Below are 18,830 nucleotides of genomic sequence, written 5' to 3'. Positions count from 1 at the left end.
TAACTTGCGCGTTTCCACGAGACGCAGAACTCTTCGATATCATTCCAAAACCATAAATGTTCTTCTCTTTGCAGAATCACTCAGGAATGGTGCAAACCCCCCACCAACAAACCGAGCAAAACCCCGTCTTCCGCGCCACCTACCACCCCGCCCCTCAAGAGTATTACAACGGCCAATCCAACCCTTCGACGGGGGCGGTGCCACGTCAGTCGTGGCACGGCGACGCCCCAAAACCCGCCCCCCGCCCCTACCAGGAAGACTTTCCCCAAAACAACACACAGCAGGTCACCGTACAAATTGAACAATCGAAGGAACAGTCCTCCAAGGATAAGAAGAGCATGACGAAGACTTACCACACGATTAAAGATATCATATCTAGTCGTTTCAAGAATAACAATAAAGAAAATCCTGAAGACAAACCAGACGAGCCCGGTTTGAATAACGTAACGGAGGAATTAAGGCGGAGTCAGCGCAACTTGGGGGAGGAGCAAACGGAGAAAAAGAGTGGGGAGCAAGGTATTTACGGAAAACCGCGGATCGACCAGAACATCTCGCACCAGCAACATCAATACAATCAGCACGTGATACAGCAGCAAATGTTGCAGCAACAGTATCAGGTTAACCAACAGTTAAAGATGCAGCAAACTATGTACCAACAGCAACTGGTGCAGACTAGAAGTCAGGAGATGTTGGCAGCGAGGCCCGACGAACAGCTGTACTATCAGAACGCGTACGGAGCGACGCCACAAAGAGGCGCAAACAGATTCGTGGTACCGGGGAACAGAGAACAAAACTACGTTCAAATGCAACACCATCCCCAGGTCTGTCTTTTTTATTTTTTTTAATCAACATTTACTAAGTTCGACACTTTCAGTTCGCTGCTTCTAAAGAAAAAGACGAAAGACGCCAACCTATAGCGATGGAGCGACGAAGTGCCCAACAAATCGAAAGGGACAGTCAACGTCAAAAAAGTTTCGAAGCTCGTCGCGCCGCCTCCCAGCCTCAACTGGCGTACGAAGACGAAACGAAAACTGAAGTTCCGGATAGCCGTCCCCAACCGCAAGCCGCCCCCACGCGTCGCGGTTCGCATGGAAATATCATGGAAGCCGGTCCTGCTCTTCCGTTGTCTGCCGATACAGAAAAGGACAGTGATGACGGTGGTTTTCTCAAACGCAACAACTCTAAAGAGAGAAGATTGGATGACAAGAAAGCAAATGAACAGTCGAACCAAGAAGAAGAAAACAAAGTGACTGAAGCTTTGCAAGGGACGCCGAGAAAGCGTCTGGAGGGCGAGATCGGCAAGATCGAGGGTGTGTACAATGTAGGACAGAGATCCAAGGATGAAGATCTCAGGGGAAAGAAAACTCCGGGGTCCGCTGCTAGTTCAGATTACGATAAAACAGGACAGTCGTCTTCGAATGCGGACTCTGGGAGGGGAAGTGCGGCGTATAGTAGCGGGAGGAGACCGGGAGGGATTGATTTAGGAGAGGGTGACGCAGCTCAGGTTAGAGATGGACATTACAGGGATCATGTGAGTCATGATTCGGAGTGGGTGGATATTGTGGAGAATGAGTTGAGAAATATTTTGGAGCCAAAGCTTCACGAATTGTCGTTGCAAGGTAATAGAGATGGAATTGCTAATTCGACTTTGAGTGAAAGCATATCGTCGATGACTCCTCCTTTGCCACCTTTATCACCTGGAGAACAGTCTTCGCCTAATATCACGCCACGGAATTCCACAAGATATAAACACAGTAGGTGAGTTGACGCCAATATTTAAACAAGAAGCTGTCATTTCAACAAAACTTCTCAGTAGCTTACCATATGGAAGTAAACCTGACTACGACGGGTACAGCAGATCTTCAAAGCTCCACACGGGGCGAGAGTCCAGTGCAAATGGTCGTTGGCACAACAGCAATAACCAAAAACACAAAAACACTAAGAAAATCGATCACAATGCGGTTTTGAGAGGAAAACAAAGTAAGTTTTCGTTGTCGCTAATGACTGTCGTTTTACAATTTTTTTGTAGTTTTTGGTTTAGATACCACAGACTTGACCTCCACCACAACCAGATCACTAGACTTGGAATCAATGCTGGATGGACAGAGCGACTCGGATGGCGATATCAGCACAAGAGATGCCCGAGCAATTAGAAAACAGCTGGAGGGATTAGAAACCATGTATTCGGAAGTTCTAAAGCTTCTGGGTGTAAAGAAATACAGCGGACGATACCAGCCTTCAGATCCGAGATTCAGTAAAAGAAGATACGGAAGCATGTCGTCTTTGCCATCCAGCTCCGTCAGCAGTCGGCCAATCCGAGACAAGCGACGTGCCCACGAAGACAGAAAAAAAGTGAGAGACATCAGAGGAATCAATAAAAGATTTCAACGACTGGAGTCTCACGTAGTCACTCTTGCAAGGTAAAAATGCAAACATTTTTAAACTTGTTTTAACTTTCGCTTGTTAACTTAAGGTCCGTCGCCCACTTATCCTCCGAAATGCGTACCCAGCACCTGATGATCCAAGAAATGGAAAACATCAGAGGTGAAATAGCAGCGCTGAGGACTCAGACGAATATGTTGAACGTTCGATCGCAGTCTGCGACGAGAGCTATCAACACGTCCAAGGATTTGCCGACACTGGCCAACCCCACAAGAGTGAAAAAACTGACGAAGTTTTTTGGCGATGAGCCGCCATTATTGAGATTGTTTTTAAGGAAGCTTGGTTATGAGGTTGGTCTAAAGCGATGTTTGTGTCGATTTGTCTAAGATTTTTGTTTTAGAAATATGCTAACGTATTTGAGAACGAACGCGTTGGAATGGTCGAACTGCCGTATCTTAGTGAAGAAAGACTTCAGAAGATGGGAGTACCGTTGGGACCACGACTCAGGATTATGCAGGAAGCACAGATTTCAGTCTGCAAGGATAATACGTTGTGTATAGTTTAGGAATGGTAAAATCAGACAACAGTTATTTAGGGATTTAAAAATAGTTTTAAGTTTTGTATTTACTTGAGTATTTATTGTTTTAAGCGTTTTTATAATTGTCTGATTTATTTGTGTTTGTAAATGGCGGCTCGGAGAAAACCTCGGTTTTGTAGTTTTATTTTTTATTCTTAAGATGTATTTATTTATGCTATATTTGTCTAGTAACTTTGTACATACAAGATTAGGAACAGTTTTAAGTTATTGCCAATAATACCAAAGAAGTATTCTTTGTACTTAAAATGTAACATGTAATGTTATGTAATGTAAGATTTTCGTAATGGGTTTTGTACTTCATAAATATATTTATTTAGATAATATACAAAAATGTCTTCTTAACACTTGTATTTTTTACATACAAATTTAAAATAGGTACACTCAAACAATTCAAGAGACTCCAAGACAATGTGCGAAAATGCATCCACTATGGGTTTCACTATTTTCAGGCACCTCGTATTTACTGCAGATTTTAATTAACTTGAACTAAAACGAACTAAAAAGGAAAACTAAAACAAGGAATCTCAGTTTGTAAGAACAGTACTTTTTTTAAAATATCAGCTAAAATCCAATCACGATTACAATTCCAAAGCATAGAATAAATTTTCGTACTTTCCAGTAATACAAATGAATGAATGGATTCAGGAAACACAGCAAAAGTAATGCTAACCTGCACGCCAACGTGACAGTAAAATTAAAACTCACTTTAGGAGTGTAGCAGTGTAGATGTATACAAGGAAAATATTAAGAATGTGATTCTAATTTTAATTAAATATTTATAGGAGTTTTCGTGTTGTTTTTACATTTTATTCCATATTTTGTATTTTTTATTTTGGCCTTCTTATATTAACCAAGTTGTACATATTTGGTAGTGTGCAATCTGCTGCAAAATTTAGGTGAAATGCAAAACGCACTGGCCATAAAAATGTTATCAATAAGGTTATTGACAAAATAACTAATGTTACTTATTGCAGTAAAAGCTAATTTACTTAATTAATCATAATAATGGTTAAATTGTTAAAAATATTTGATGGTTTCAAATAGTATATTTATTGTTCGAAGTTTAAGTTAATCCGCTAAAGGAGTTCATATTACACCAGGAAAAATTTTGTGAAGAGAAATTTTCTTCTTTTTTATTACGTTGGCAAGTAAAAACAAAATTAATAAATGGTGTATATATAAAAGCCAAACCATTGCCACGCAAATATAAATCTTCGTCCCTAGCCACCAAATGATACTGGGACGCCCCGCCCCATATATTGAAAATAACTAAAATGTTTATGGTCGTTTTACAACATGTATAAGGTAAGTAGGATTTTCATTCTTATTCATGTACCACCTATTGTTAACTGGGCAATATAAAATTCCCGAAGTATGAACAGTTTCACAATTCTCTAAAAAGTTCCAAACATAAATTACCGCACAATTTTACACTTTTTACTCACCTTTCTTTAAAATCTCCTTCAATTCGTCAATGTGAATGAACATTTCGTATCTATGTGTTCCTTTCGGCAAAATTCTGAAAACGTGTTCAAACACAATAATCATATGGAACCACGACAGCCAAGTTTTGTTAGGAGTTGTCATTAAAATAGAACCCCCTGGTTTAACGCATCCCACGCAATGCTTGACAAAGTCTTCCTTCTCAGTAACATGTTCAAGAACTTCAGAACTCACGACAACATCGTACTTCTCCTTATTCGCAGCGGCATGATCTTGTATAGTTGCGTTGAGGTATCGCAAATTTGGTAGATTTTGACTTTCGGCATGCAATTTTGCGATTTCAATGACGTCTTCGCCGGCATCTAAACCAGTAACGTTGCACCCTAGGCGACTTAGACCTTCGCTTAAAATTCCACCTGAAAATTGGTTTTCCGATTAATGCGAAGTAATAAAGAAGATCTTACCGCCACAACCCACATCTAGAATGGAAAGTCCTGTAAGAGGAGCAGATGGATTTGCATGTGGTTGGATGACACCAGAATCGATCAATCGGTGTTGAATCCAGGGTATTCTACAATTATTTAGTGTATGAAGAGGCCCACACATTCCAGACAAATTCCACCAGTCGTTGGCCATGTCAGCAAAATTTTTAATTTCTTGAGGGTCGACTGTTTTTACTTTCGTTACGAAGCGTCTGGTGATAATGAAAAATTGGTAGTAATATGATTATTTTTTTAATTAAAGCTAAAACTTGTGTTAATAGATGGGTTCTGTATAATATTTACTTTCAAATATTCAAATAACTTACAAAATTTTTGTTTAATTTGAAGTGTCATGTTTAATCTGAATTAAGGTAAAAACATAATGTTTGTCTTTTTTGTTAGCCACATTTCCTTTTTTTCTGTAAAAATTACATATTCTACCAAGGTCATGTTTGAGTTTTTAACTGTAGAGAAATCCATTGCAGGAATAATAACAATACCATTCCTTACCTGCAGAGTAGCAGTCCCAAATTGGTATTCATGGCTCAAAGCTCAACTAAAATCTTGCAAGCAATTTCAAACAACTGCAAACAGAAACAAAGTCCGTAAAATATTTATTTAACTGTTTTTCAATTCAGAAGCACGCTTGGTAATATTAATAATCATTTTACTTCTTGTATCAAATGTAACACAATTTATCTTACAGATAAACGATAACGGGAAATGATGAAATGTTTTTTCGTGATTTATGTAATAGTTTCATAAAATAATAAAATCGACGTCATTTTAAATAACAGCTAATTGTGAAATATGCTATAAAAATACCACTTTACTTTGCGCTGAAGAAACTAAAGGTCGAATAGCGAAACACTGGAAATCAAGCAATTTTACCCCTAAATTTTACAACGGTAAAAACATTTAAAAAATATTTCAGCTATATGAGTGTAGCCCAACTACTTTTTACCAACAGTAATTTTATTTTTAATAGCCCTTTAATAACACGATAAATCATCATCTGTACATTTATTTTTAAACGCAGCTATAAAAAATCTAAACGCATCGTTTTAGACCTGAAGATAAAAATAAATTTGAAGTAACAACATTCACATTATAGATGAATTTTTGAAAAGAAAACCACACTTACCAGCAACGATTCAGCTAAAATTTTGCAGATTTTAAAATATGTAGAACGTTATATGGTAACGTAAATAATGAAATGTCTGTACCTGGCATTGATGAATATTGATAAAAAATTGATACCACTACCGTAGTTGTTTACAACACAGAATTTAAACCACTGCGTTTTTACGCTGTAGAAACCTGTTCTTATTCTTTCATTTGGCCAATTTAAAAAATCAGCAAACAAAAACTTGTACTTTGAAATACAAGAAAAAGCAAACTACGTTGATTCTGGATTCTGGATTCTTAATTTATGGGGGCTGACCGTAGCCAGCCGGCACTTAGGCCTCGCCTTTGGGCCCATTGTACCTTCCCCAAGTCCATATCAGGGTGTTTTCCCGCTCCTCTACTCGTCAAGCCATCCAACTGCTTGAATGTACTTGAGTAATGCAGAGGGTGGAAACTCCCTGATATTTGCCATACTAGGCCAGATGTCCCCTAGTATGGATTCCCTGTAGGAGGCTAGGGCTGGACACTCACGAAGAATGTGCTCAGCTGTTTCCTCTTCTTCATTGCATCCACGACAGATTGGGTCTGTTGCTACCCCTATCGTATGTAGATGTTTGTTAAACTGGTAATGTCCCGTAAGGAATCCTACCAGTTTACGCAGTTTGTCCCTTGAAAGTGAGAGATAAAATTTTGTCAACTTACGGTCTGGTGTCGCCATACAAGCTCTACTATGCCGACAGCTGCTCAACGTCGCCCATATCTGCTCATGGCGTCTATGGGTATATTGCTTTACGAGTTCGTTCGAGAGGGCGACCGAAGGCGTGATTGCCGGTTCGGGTCCCCAGAAGGGCATACGCGCGGCTCGCTTCGCCATCTCATCTGCCCTCTCGTTTCCTTCGTTGCCACTGTGTCCTTTGATCCAACAAAGTACCACACTATTCCTCTGCGTTACATACTTTAGCGTTTGTCTGAACTCCCAAACCAGCCCGGATCGAACCATACAGCTGTCCAGGGCTAGTAGTGCAGACTTGCTGTCAGTAAGTATGCGTATTGATTTGTTGCCGATTTCACGTTCAGCAATGATTCTAGCTCCCAGCATTATTCCCATCAATTCTGTTTGTAAGACAGACGTGTGGGTGCCGAGAGGTACACTGATTTGTGCGTTCAGTTGTTCGGAGTAGATGCCGGCTCCTGAACCACTATCTGTTTTGGCACCATCGACATAGATATCTATGTCGGCTCGTCCTTCTGAATTATCACTCATTGATATTCTATATGTCTTCTCATATATTAATTTTGTGCCCATTCGGTCACAGCCCATCCTCAACAAGGGTATTCTGTTGAACGCCTCCGTTAAGATCCGAGTGTGCTTCGTTGTGCGGCCTTGCTTGTTCCATACTCCCAGAGAGTGAAGTCTTAGAGACGTCGTCATTGCCGCTTCCTCTATGTAAAGGTTGAGAGGTGCTAAGCAAAGAAGAGTCTCCAGAGCCGCTGTGGGAGTGGTCCTCATTGCTCCTGTAACACTGAGACACGCCATTCTCTGAACGTGTTCAAGTTGCAGGGCTGTTGTTTTTTGTCTGGCTCTGGGCCACCAAACTAAAGCTCCATAGCACAGCATCGGTCTGACTATTGCCGTGTAGATCCAAAGGGCGATCTTGGGATTTAAACCCCACGACCTTCCCACCACCCTACGACATTGCCAGAGAGCCGAGCGTGCCTTTTCTACTTTATCATCTACATGCTTCTTCCAATTCAGTCGCCAGTCCAAAACAACTCCCAGGTATTTGACTTCGTCCGAAAGTTGAAGCGTTGTGTTAAATATTTTTGGCATCTGTAGTGTGCCAATTTTCCTTTTCCTGGTGAACAGGATTAGTTTCGTCTTTTCTCCATTAACGGAGAGGGTATGTCTGTTGCACCATTCCTCGACTATTTTTACTGCAGCTTGCATTATCTCACATAATGTATCTGCGTTTTTTCCTGTTAGCAGAATGACTAGATCGTCCGCGTATCCAATTGTGTGGTAGCCAAGATCATTGAGGCGTCGTATCAGGCTGTCAACGACAGTATCCCACAGTACAGGAGAGAGAACTCCTCCCTGAGGACATCCCCTGTCTACAACAGCCTCGATCTCAGTGCCACCTACATTAATCATTACTTCCCTGTTCCTCAGCATACTGGCCACCCACCTACTTAGGGTGGGGTCCACGTCGTGCTTTCGTAGGGCTAGTTCTATGCTTTTGAAGGTCGTTTTATCAAACGCTCCTTCAATATCCAAAAACATTCCTAAGGTGAAGAGTTTGTTCTCCATCGCCCACTCTATACGGTTTACAACTGTGTGTAGGGCCGTATCGGTGGATCTTCCTTGGATGTAGGCATGTTGGTTCGGATGTAGAGGTTGCTTGCTCAAAGCAGTCTCCCGAATCTCTTTTTCGCTTAGTCTTTCTAGCGTTTTCAGCAAGAATGATGTTAAGCTAATTGGTCTGTAGGATTTAGCCAAGGTGTAATCTTGTCGTCCTGGCTTAGGTATAAAGATAACCTTTACTTTTCGCCATGCATTCGGTATGTAGCTGAAAGCCAGACACGCCCGAAGCATTGGCAACAAAATAGGGCGTAGTCTGCTCATTCCCCTCTGCAGGAGGGCGGGATAAATACCGTCAACTCCTGGAGATTTGTATGGGGAAAAGCTGTCCACTGCCCACTCCAGTCTTGCCTCCGTGACTACCTTTGCAGCCAGCGCCCAGTCCTTCGGGGAAGGTTGAGTACCGACTACATCCCTTTTGGAATGGGAGGTAGTCCGTGTGCTGCCTGGAAACATGGTCTGCAGCAAAAGTTCTGCGGACTCTTCTAAGGTGGCTGTAAAGGTGCCATCTTCTTTCTTTAGGAAACCTGGTTGATGTGTGTGGTCCTTCGAGAGAACTCTCTTCAGCCTTGCGGCCGAAGCAGTCGACGTTATGTCGCTGCAGAAGGATCTCCACGTTTCCCGTTTCCTCTTTCTTAATTCTTTTTTAAACTCTTTCCGGTGCTCTTTATAGGCTTCCCAGTCTTCAGTTTTCTTAGTGTTTTTTGCTCTATTGAAAAGTTTTCTTAGCCCCGATTGAAGTAGGCTGAGCCTTCGGTTCCACCATGGTGTACCTTTGCCCAGACCTTCCTTCTTTAGGGGGCAACTTTTCTCATACGCTGACATTAGAGAGTCGTTGATAATGGTCAAGGTTTTCTCTATGTCTTCTGTCGAAATGTATTCCGTTGGTATAGACTGCACGGAGGTCCCCAGTCTGTCGTCCAGTTCTTCGTTGTATAAAGCCCAGTTCGTCAGCCTAGGGTTCCTGTACGTCTTTATCTCCATGTCTATACATTTTGATGTATACATGATCCATCTATGGTCTGACACTGACGCCTCTTTAGAGACGTGCCATCCCATTATATATTGTGAGATATCCCATGTAGCCAGTGTAATATCTATTACTGACTGACTACGTGATGTTACGAAAGTTGGTTCGCAGCCTCGGTTGAGAATCTCTAGATTTGTTGATAAAAGATATTCAGCTAGTGTTCTTCCTCTATCATTAGTGTCTTTGCTCCCCCACAACAGACAGTGGGCATTCGCATCGGCACCGATGATGAGGTTTATATTTCCGGTATCACAGTGTTCCACCAAGTTCGCCATTTCCCATGTTGGACATGGTTCCTGTGCTCCCTGTGGTAAGTACACAGATGCTATTACCAGTTGCTCTTCGCCTCTTCCTATGTTACACTTAACATTTACCGCAGTCACATCCCTGGAGCTGACCTGAGGTAGGAGGACGGCTTTGATTTTCCTCGGAATGTAGACGCATGTCCTTGGAGATTCTATTGTGGTACCTGAAACAACAGTGCCATTTAAATTGCTCAACCCTGCGATCCTGGATTTTACAATCCATGGTTCTTGGATTATTGCTATAGTGTTCTGCATCTTGTCTAGACGACGACACAAAACAGTCGTCGCCATGCGACAATGCTGCAGGTTAATCTGAATGAAATTTATCTGCTGCAGCGCCATCTCTGCAACCAAAAATCCCATAATTGTCCTAGGAGACACGAGGCACATTCTCAGGCGGGCCCGCCCCCACTGGTAGAGGCTTCATCCCCTGGGGTTTCTACCTCTTCCATAGGGGTCCGCCCTTCCTGAGCCGACGCCTCGTTCTCCTTGAGTTTCAGGTTGAAAGAGGACAGCATATAATTAATTCTGCCCTCTCTCTCCCTGATTATCTTGGCCTCTTCCATCCCAAGACCAAACACAAAGAGGTTGCCTGGAGAGGCAGCCTCGGGTTTGGCCTCGCGATGGAAAAGAAGCCATTTTTTGACGTGGGCCCATTGGTTCTGACCCTCCAGGCGGCGAAGTACGACTCCTGCATCCACCGGTGGTCCCGGTATCCACAGGGTCGCCCTCACCAGCCTTGGTAGCTCAGCCAAGGGGACCACGTTAAGTTGTGCGCCCTCCCACAAGGGTGTTAGGGAGCGCACTGTTTGTTGTAGCCATTTCAGGGACAACTCGTCTTCACAGGTTATCCTTAGGACTTCCCCTGTGTACTTCATGCCCCTGAAAGTGGCTGCTTGTCTACCCGATGCCAAGCACTGGTCCAGTTGCCTGTCCAGCGCTCCCATCAGGCCCTTTTGTACTATATCCACCTGGCCAGCAGTCAGCTTACCAAGTGGATGCTGCACATCAATCACAGCTACACGGAGATGACTTGCAGCCGCCTCCCTGTAGCTCTGTTCTCTAGAGGTAGTCTCCTGCCTCCTCATCCTCTTTTGCTTCTCAGCTGCCGGAGGTGTGGAGGTTGAAGACCTCACTCTCTTCTTTGACCCTGAGGTCTTTTTCCCCGCGGGTTGTTTAGGGTTGGCTATCGTAGCCTGCCCTTTACCCTTGAGGTTTATCCCGGAGGAGGATGGACCCGGTTTCGGCGGGTCGGTATTCGCCGCCTCCGCCTGCAAACGAGCCTTCCTCCGCCTTTTTACCTCAGCCCCGCAGATTCGCTTCCTCCTAGGAGGCTGCGACCCCACATTGGCTGGGTTTCCTGTTTGAGGTGCACCCGAAGGCACTTCCTCAGTGGTTTTTTTATTGTTTTCGATTTCCATAATCTGGATTTTGATTTCGTCCTCCTGCGTCCCCACCCACCACGGAGTCCAACAAGGGGACGCCGAACTTCGACGTCAGGGCTAGCAGAAGGATATAGCCCCCAGGGAAGCTCATCCTGCAGTACGCAGCCTCAACTAGTGAGGTTACTCGTGCTCAGACTACACTTCCCCCAAGGACTCACCCTGTCGGCGGTCTGACCCGACGACACAGCCGATTGATCTGAGATGGGTTAGTCTCGACCTCCCGTTTTGGTGGAAATCCAGGCCAAAGAGGCGTGTTGCCCAGCCTTGGTGACACACTGCACCAAGGGGGGCTCAACCTCCAGGATTCCTTCATCCCACCTTACGGGTCTCCACGCACGGCACAAACACGCGGGAGCTTGTCCGCGGGGCTGTTTTGACGACCCCACACCAGGGGTTTAATCCCGGGGGGGCACGTTTATTTCCAGCCCTCCTCTACTGAACCGCCTTCGCGGCCGTCTAAGCCGACAACCACCAAGGCATGTCCAGGCAAGACGAGCCTCAGCCCTAACCTACATATCTGGAGAAGGGAAAAATCCAGGTCGGACTTCCACCACCCCCAAGAGTGTTTAGTTCCCGGGGGCATATCCGCCCTCCCCAGACCCCCCTTCCCCAGACAATGCCGGTCTCCCCCTATCCGCAACACTGGGGACGCGCCTGATAGGTAACTCAACCCACAGGCAAACTACGTTGATATCGAAATGCGTAAATTTCACCTGTGGTAAATTAATACAAGAAGTCTTTAATTTCTTCTTGATATTTCCATATGTATTTACTATTACAGATTATTCTTCAATATTTACATTAAGTATTATCAAAAGAATAAGTAATACAATTTGTGTGCAAAATCAATTTAACAGCTACTTTATCCAAACTTATGTTATAGTGATGAGACTGATGAGTTACCATTTGTTGAGATTGAAAGATTTTCATTAGATTACATATTCAAAGAAATTGCTACGTTTCTTAATAGTATTTTTATAATACATTATGATTTATTGGCAATTTTGAAATTTCAGCTGCTCTAAAAATACATCTGTAACTGATAATTGTAATTGCAGAGTAGGCAAATTAATATCATAATTGTTTGCTAAAATTAATTGTTTCAATTGATATCTGGCCAGGTTTATAAATAAATTGTATTTATTGCAAACAGAACTTGATAACCCGTTTATCAACACGCCTAGTGCATCGTCTCAGTGATTAACATAAAAAGTCCATATGTTTTTATAAATATTATGTTAATAAACCCATGGAGTATATTTTATCTTTTATGAAATATATCAGAAATTGTAAACTAAAACATTTTTCTTAAAAACAATACAAAAAGTAATATCTTGGAGATGGAATGTCTACCTTTTTTACTTAGGTGATCTCTAATAACTTTAATATTTTATAGACAATATTCACTGGTTTATGAATTCGCCCTGAATTTTTACACTGTAAAATATTTTACAATGTATGTCAACATTTTCAAGATAACTTAGAGACTGCGAAAGGAATGCCCTGAAAACATTTTAAGAAGAGCACGGTCGCTATTGAAAATTTTTTACTTATACATATATCTGTATTATAATGGTAATCAATTGACAATAAAATTCACAAAATCAGTTTTAGAATTTTTCAAAACTGTTGGACTGTAGTGTAGGGACGAGAAAAGTTCTGCTAAATAACCTTGAACCAATTTTTATAGTTTTCTCTTAATCTTTCATGTAAAATAAAGCAGTGTTGTATCGATATAACAACATCTTCAATAAATTTGTATAAATAACAAAAACCAGCTTTTAATGAAACACCTATTTTTTAGATTTATTCTATACTTCAAATACATTTTTAGATTTTATTTGCGTTGTTACAATCAGTGTATTGTACGCATTCAGCAATAAATTTTATTTTCATTTCAGGGATGTTATTTTTATAGTACACAAGTCTTCTGCTTTTTCTTTGGAAAAGTGTAAGTAATTACTCATTCTTTTAGTAAAGACAAAAATTAATACTAATAATTTATACAACTAAACCCCACGTAGAAAAAAGTTCTTTCGTGTATTCTAGCGGAGTAAAAAATTTAAAACCCTCCCTGGAGTAAATACCCTCGTCAATTTGTGACAGATGACGTGTACCTGTTTAAAATTTACGTAAAAATCGGGGTTGTGTTTCAAAAAATGGTTGCTGGTCTGTGATTCATTTGCTTGTAAAATAATTGAATTCTAGGTGTGTACGGCGTGAAGAAGATCCATGCCATGAAAATGTATGTAGGCAGACAGTTACAACGGAAACGTAAAACATACTTTAAATAACATTTCATTTACAACAAAATATAAAAATATTATTAACACATATCATCGATTTAATTTGTAGTAAGTATAAATGTATACATAAAATCTTTCACAGGTGTGGTACTAAGTATTTTCATGATAATAATCAATGTCGATTACTTTTTTCGACTTGAGCCGCGTCGGTTCAACTGTCTCAGAGTTAATATTTCATTTCCTTGCTAAACTTTATTTTTTCGTCAGTTATAAGTTTACAAGGTTGCCATATTTCCATAAAGAATTATTATTACAGTGTTAACTTTTAATTCTGAGATTATTGTGTAATACAGATTTAGCTGGGTTATTTCTTGGTCTATTTTTTTTTAAATAAATACTGTAATTACAACGAACACTTTCGTTGTGATATATCAGCAGTTTAAAGCACATTTTGTATAAACTGTCCAATTAACATATATTTAATAAATGGATACGAGAAAATTTATTTTATGTAATTTAACGTTTTATTATAATTTTGTAAAACTTGGAAAATCCAAAAAACATATATTCGGACAATAGAAGTAAAAAATAAGTGTACCAATATTATCGAAATTATTATTTTTTTGAATATCAGTCACCTTCTTTTCAGTTAGAAATTAAAAAAATAGTTCGGTGATAATTAAAAAAAAACTGAACCATATAAAATCGACATGCACAAAAAAGTACGTACCTAAATAATACAAAAAAAGGTTACTTACATGTTATCACGTCGTTGATCAGAAGCCGAATCCCCGTTTAAAAATTTTACGTGCAAAATTGCAGTCCTACATGTTTTTATGGTACAAAGTCTCCCCACCGTAATATATAGTAACTCTTCCTTGGCGATTTTCAGGGGCTAAATGTCACAAATCCCTATGATAAAGACAAGTGCAAAAAATCTGACTTACATTATTACTTGTTTAAAAGTTAGCGTACTATTAAGTATTAAAAACAACAATGATAACAAGATCCTGGACTCCAGGAAAATATACGGGGCTTACGGACAAAGTTAAATGAATTCTGTCAAATTGTAATAATAATAATAATAATAATAATAATAGCGACTTTATTGCCCACAGGTTCTTAGCCCACTTATACGACAATTATATATAGGAAATAAAGATACTATATACACATATTATTTACTAGATATATAAACTAGTAAAAATAATTACATAGTAGAAACTACAAAAAAATCGAAAAAGAAAAGTTATTTACTATTAGTGAAAATATCTCTGCGAAAATTATTGGTCTCCCGATACACTGTTGTTAAGGGTGCTTTTCTTAGTAAATCCGTTCTCGCAGTTGGAATTTCTAAATATTACAGCATCATAAGCATTCTGACGGGGAACATGGAATCTTAACAAATTAGTGATATAACTGCAGGCCAATCTGCCATGTATTAGTTATCTTCTAAATAAATCTGCCACCAAATCGTCTTTTTCAAAAAACCAACGAGTCAAGGTTTTATATTTCTAAAAGTAAATTATAATCTATACCGTGGGGGATAAGTGCCAAGAATTTTGAATGATAAAAACTTTAACTAATGTTAATTGGTGGCAAATATAATGTATAAACCAAGTAAATGTTGGAAACAAATTCAAGTTTACAAAATTTTGACATTAGTTGACTGTGAAATAATTTAACATTTTACATAACCAAGCCTAGAATTTTTGAAGCAATAGAGCCAATATTCTCAATATGATTTAGTCATATTAGAATGAAATAGTACTCCAAGATCTTGAATAGGGGTTGTTTTGGACAATGGTATATCATTGATGGTATAAAAAGCAGGAAAACTATGTTTTCTACGAGTGTACGTAATTACACAACATTAAATTTTTTGACAATAGTAGGTTATTGCTAAATGCCCAAATTACAATATATTATCAGTTTCGTCAAACTTCTAGAATAAATCTTCATGTCGTCAGCATAAACACACGACAATGATTTAAGAAGATCATCAATGATCAAATAAGTAAGAGTGGTCCAAGATTAGGCCTTTGAGGGACGCCAGATAGTGAGATTGTTATAATCATTATAGGAGACATAATTTTCTATGTGATAAATATGATACTATAAGAACTGGGAATGATGGTGCAAAGCGAAAAACTAAGATTATCCAGTAGAATTCGATAATCCATAGTTTTAAAAGTATTTGAAAAGTTGGTATATACAACATCAAATAAGATAATAAGATTGGTGACTATGGTTCGTTCAGGTATAAACCCATGTTGATAAAGAGAAATGTAAGATTGAATATTTTTAAAAATCAACTTGCTCAAAAATTTTAGCCCAAAGTTCGACAATATTGCGATTCAACGGTAATCTTTCAGTTGTGACTGATTTTTTTTGTGGATCAGAATGATTCCATCTATCTGGAAAAGTAGAGGGGATATATCTTTACTGATGAAGAAAATTAGAGATTATAACCTTTTCCTGTGGTGGTCAGTTATCAGCGTACGCAGCTGTTGTGTCAGGGCGAGTCATGGTTCGGTTAAGAGGGATGTTTTGATGTTTTTGTTGGGCACCACGTAGCTTACCTTTTGTATAAGATTACCCCGCAACGAGGAGCAAATAGGGTGGAGAACGATATCACAAGAAAACTCCGATTAAAAAATATCTATTCAGTTCTACTTGATAATAATAATAAACTGGCGTAAGATAAATCAAAATCGATCAGACAAAGAAAAAATTAAGATGTTGGCATGCGCTCCTATTGATATAAAACTCTAGTTAAGAAAAATAATACCAACTCGGTACTATTCAGTGCCTACTACCATTAATAAAGGTGTACCAAAATTAAGATTAAATTTTCAACAAAATCAAGACTAAATAAGTTATGGGAACTAGATTCTGAGTTCTTTTTTAAATTGGGTAATAAATATAGAAAGCGTTCTCGAAAAATTACACCTTCATACGATCAATATCGTGTACCGCGACATTCCTATCAAAAGATAAGAAGATGGCATAGAAACGTCTTACAATTTTATAAGGTGTAACGACAGCAAGGGCGGAAAATATCGTTGTTTCCGGCAGCTTGATAGGGTCCTCCAGGGGCGAAAAGGGACGGCTCGCAGTCATTCAATGAAGTTGATGTTAAGTACACAGATCTGTCGAAGGCATTTGATAAGGTTCACCTTCACCACTGTATTTTATAAAAAAAAAACTCAGAAATTTTGGCTTGTGACGGATTAATTACCTTGCTGCAATCTATTAAAACAAACAGGGTGCAATATATAGAACATAAAGGTTTTGTCTCATGGAATTTTTGTGCTTATTCAGGTGTTGCCCAGGGTTCGAATTTAGGACCGCTATTGTTCATTTTATTTTTTAATGATGTGTTAGATTACATTAGTTCTCATGCATATGTGTATACTGATGATAAAAAATTGCTAAAAACATTGATTCATATGAGTATTGTGTTGAACTGCAGCATGACTTATATAATTTCATTTATTGGTGTAAAAGAAACTGTTTGGAAGTTAGTCCTAAACTTTTCTAGGAAGAGAAATCATATTTATTTTTAATATAATATAAATGTACCACGTTGAAAACTTTAGGTTTTATTTTTAGAATCGTCAGAGAATTTGCTAACTTATCACGCATTAAATTCTTTTCCTATGCACTTGTGCACTTACAGTTGAAATATTGTTGCATTATCTGGACACCAGAGCTGTTCAGTACTTCAAGTAAAAGTACTTGAAGTAATACTTCAAGTACTTTAAGTACTTCAAGTACTTTACTTGAAGTACTTTTATATTTAGGTACTTGGTACTTGGTACTTGGAGTATTTCTAAAATGTACTTGAGTTTAGTACTTGATTTTGCCAAGTACTTTACTCCAAGTACTTCACTCAGTATTTTAAATACTCTTGAATTACTTGAAGTATGAAAGTGGAAATTTCAAATACTTTAGTCTCTATTTTACGAAGTTTTCACATCTCAAAATAGGGTCTGTTAAATACTTGAAGTTATTAATTCAATTATTTGATTAGATGTATTTTTATAGTAAAATCGTGTTTGTTTCCTGTGAGGTTATATTTTGATCTGTGATTGTGGATATCTTATCCACAATATGACGTACATTTCATAGGTACTTGCATAATGCCGATAGATAGGTAGGTAAGAAAATTAATGTCATAAATATGTCATTTAAGAGTGGATGACGACAGCATAAGGGTCGGAGATCTGTGTAAAATTTTCAGCGATGTAAAGTTGTGAATATATGAATTTTGTCTTTTTTGTATTTTGGTCTGGAACTTAACTTTGCGGGTAGTTTTTCAGTACCTTCCCGGTACCCCAAAGGGAATCGGGTTTGTTGACGTACCTGCTAAAGTGCAAGGTCGGATTTGAAAATATTTGAGAAATGATTCAGTACTCGTTCAAAAAGATATTTATTCTTTCATTAGTTTCTTAACCCCGCCGTGTATTTGTCAGTAAGAAGCCTGGTCAGGGCGGAGAACTCGGCAGGGGATTATCCCTTTTATTATAATAGCAATAGATGATGGCAGGTACAGACTTTCATATTCGCCTCTTCCTCCTAGAATTTAAACACAATTTTATGTTAAATATTTTGCAGTTTAATTTTCTTTATCATGTTAGACACTCGTTTTTTACCAAATTTTCTTTTTTTGTTTATACATGGTTCAGCCATATAAACTTAGTTTGTTATTATACTATCCTCAAACATATTTGGCGTTTATGACTTCACACCAATTTGACTCCCATTATAATTCAATACGCCGTCACAACCGGATGTCTTAAACCCGCTCACCGATACCTACCTGAAAAGACCTTTTCGACGTGGCAGGGACGGTCGAGACGCGAAGGACCGCACTCAGAGTAATTTTGTTTGTTAAAATTTTCAAATTTCAAAATTTCCTTACAGAACATGATTTATACTTTGAAGAAAATTACACAAAGACACAATTATTAGAAGTGTTACACACTCGAAAATTTGAGAAACAATATAAAATAGATGCTATGGCGCGAGATCGTGGATTTAGGGTGATTAGACTTCCGCCGTACCATTGTATATTTAACCCCATCGAACTAATCTGGTCGCAAATGAAAAATAATATAAAAAGGAATAATACGGCACCAAAATTTAGTAGTGCAACAATTGACATAATTAGGGAAGAAGCTTCCAAAATAACTGCCGAAATGTGGGCCAATTGTGTACGACATTCCACAAAAGAAGAAGACCAGTACAGGGCACGGTTGATAACACCGTTAATTATTAATTTAGAAGAGTCGAGTGATGATGACAGTGACTATTTCGATTAATAAATAAGCAGTAGTAGTTAATAAGTAAATAGTTGTGCTGTAATAAAAAATGATTGAGTACAAAGTTACTTTGTTTTTACTTAAA

At 39.0% G+C, this 18,830-nt stretch overlaps 2 protein-coding genes across 11 annotated transcripts in view; one reads left to right on the top strand and one right to left on the bottom strand.

The window, feature by feature from the left end:
* LOC135137628 (uncharacterized) overlaps positions 1-3,213 on the top strand; it is a 430,031-nt gene extending 426,818 nt beyond the window's left edge. For 3 of the 8 annotated variants that reach the window (XM_064067329.1, XM_064067328.1, XM_064067331.1), the window contains 6 exons: positions 75-821; positions 875-1,758; positions 1,814-1,980; positions 2,030-2,420; positions 2,474-2,732; positions 2,783-3,213. In XM_064067329.1, coding sequence (XP_063923399.1) covers positions 75-821; positions 875-1,758; positions 1,814-1,980; positions 2,030-2,420; positions 2,474-2,732; positions 2,783-2,947 — 2,613 coding nt within the window. In that variant the 3' untranslated portion in view covers positions 2,948-3,213. The remainder of the gene's footprint in view (positions 1-74; positions 822-874; positions 1,759-1,813; positions 1,981-2,029; positions 2,421-2,473; positions 2,733-2,782) is intronic. The other 5 variants (XM_064067336.1, XM_064067335.1, XM_064067330.1 and 2 more) reach the window with 4 other exon arrangements.
* Positions 3,214-3,299: 86 nt separating this feature from the next.
* LOC135137638 (ubiquinone biosynthesis O-methyltransferase-like) lies at positions 3,300-14,382 on the bottom strand. 3 transcript variants are annotated; one of them, XM_064067344.1, is made up of 5 exons: positions 14,177-14,382; positions 5,416-5,489; positions 4,888-5,117; positions 4,426-4,839; positions 3,300-4,374 (listed from the first exon to the last, which is right to left on the bottom strand). In XM_064067344.1, exons 2-5 carry the CDS (start codon positions 5,445-5,447, stop codon positions 4,259-4,261), a joined length of 792 nt encoding a protein of 263 aa, XP_063923414.1. In that variant the 5' UTR covers positions 5,448-5,489; positions 14,177-14,382; the 3' UTR covers positions 3,300-4,258. The 3 variants fall into 3 exon arrangements, with proteins under 3 accessions (XP_063923414.1, XP_063923416.1, XP_063923417.1); XM_064067346.1 differs by lacking the exon at positions 14,177-14,382 and adding an exon at positions 6,132-6,194; XM_064067347.1 differs by lacking the exon at positions 14,177-14,382 and adding an exon at positions 6,050-6,074.
* Between the last annotated feature and the right edge of the window lie 4,448 nt (positions 14,383-18,830).

Source organism: Zophobas morio, unplaced genomic scaffold (genome assembly GCF_036711695.1).
Source record: "Zophobas morio isolate AGI-343-1 ecotype UQ-CSIRO unplaced genomic scaffold, CSIRO_AGI_Zmor_V1 ptg000029l, whole genome shotgun sequence".
NCBI lineage: Eukaryota > Metazoa > Arthropoda > Insecta > Coleoptera > Tenebrionidae > Zophobas > Zophobas morio.
The sequence above is the reverse complement of the archived record's forward strand: the minus strand, read 5'-3'. Positions and strand labels throughout refer to the sequence as shown.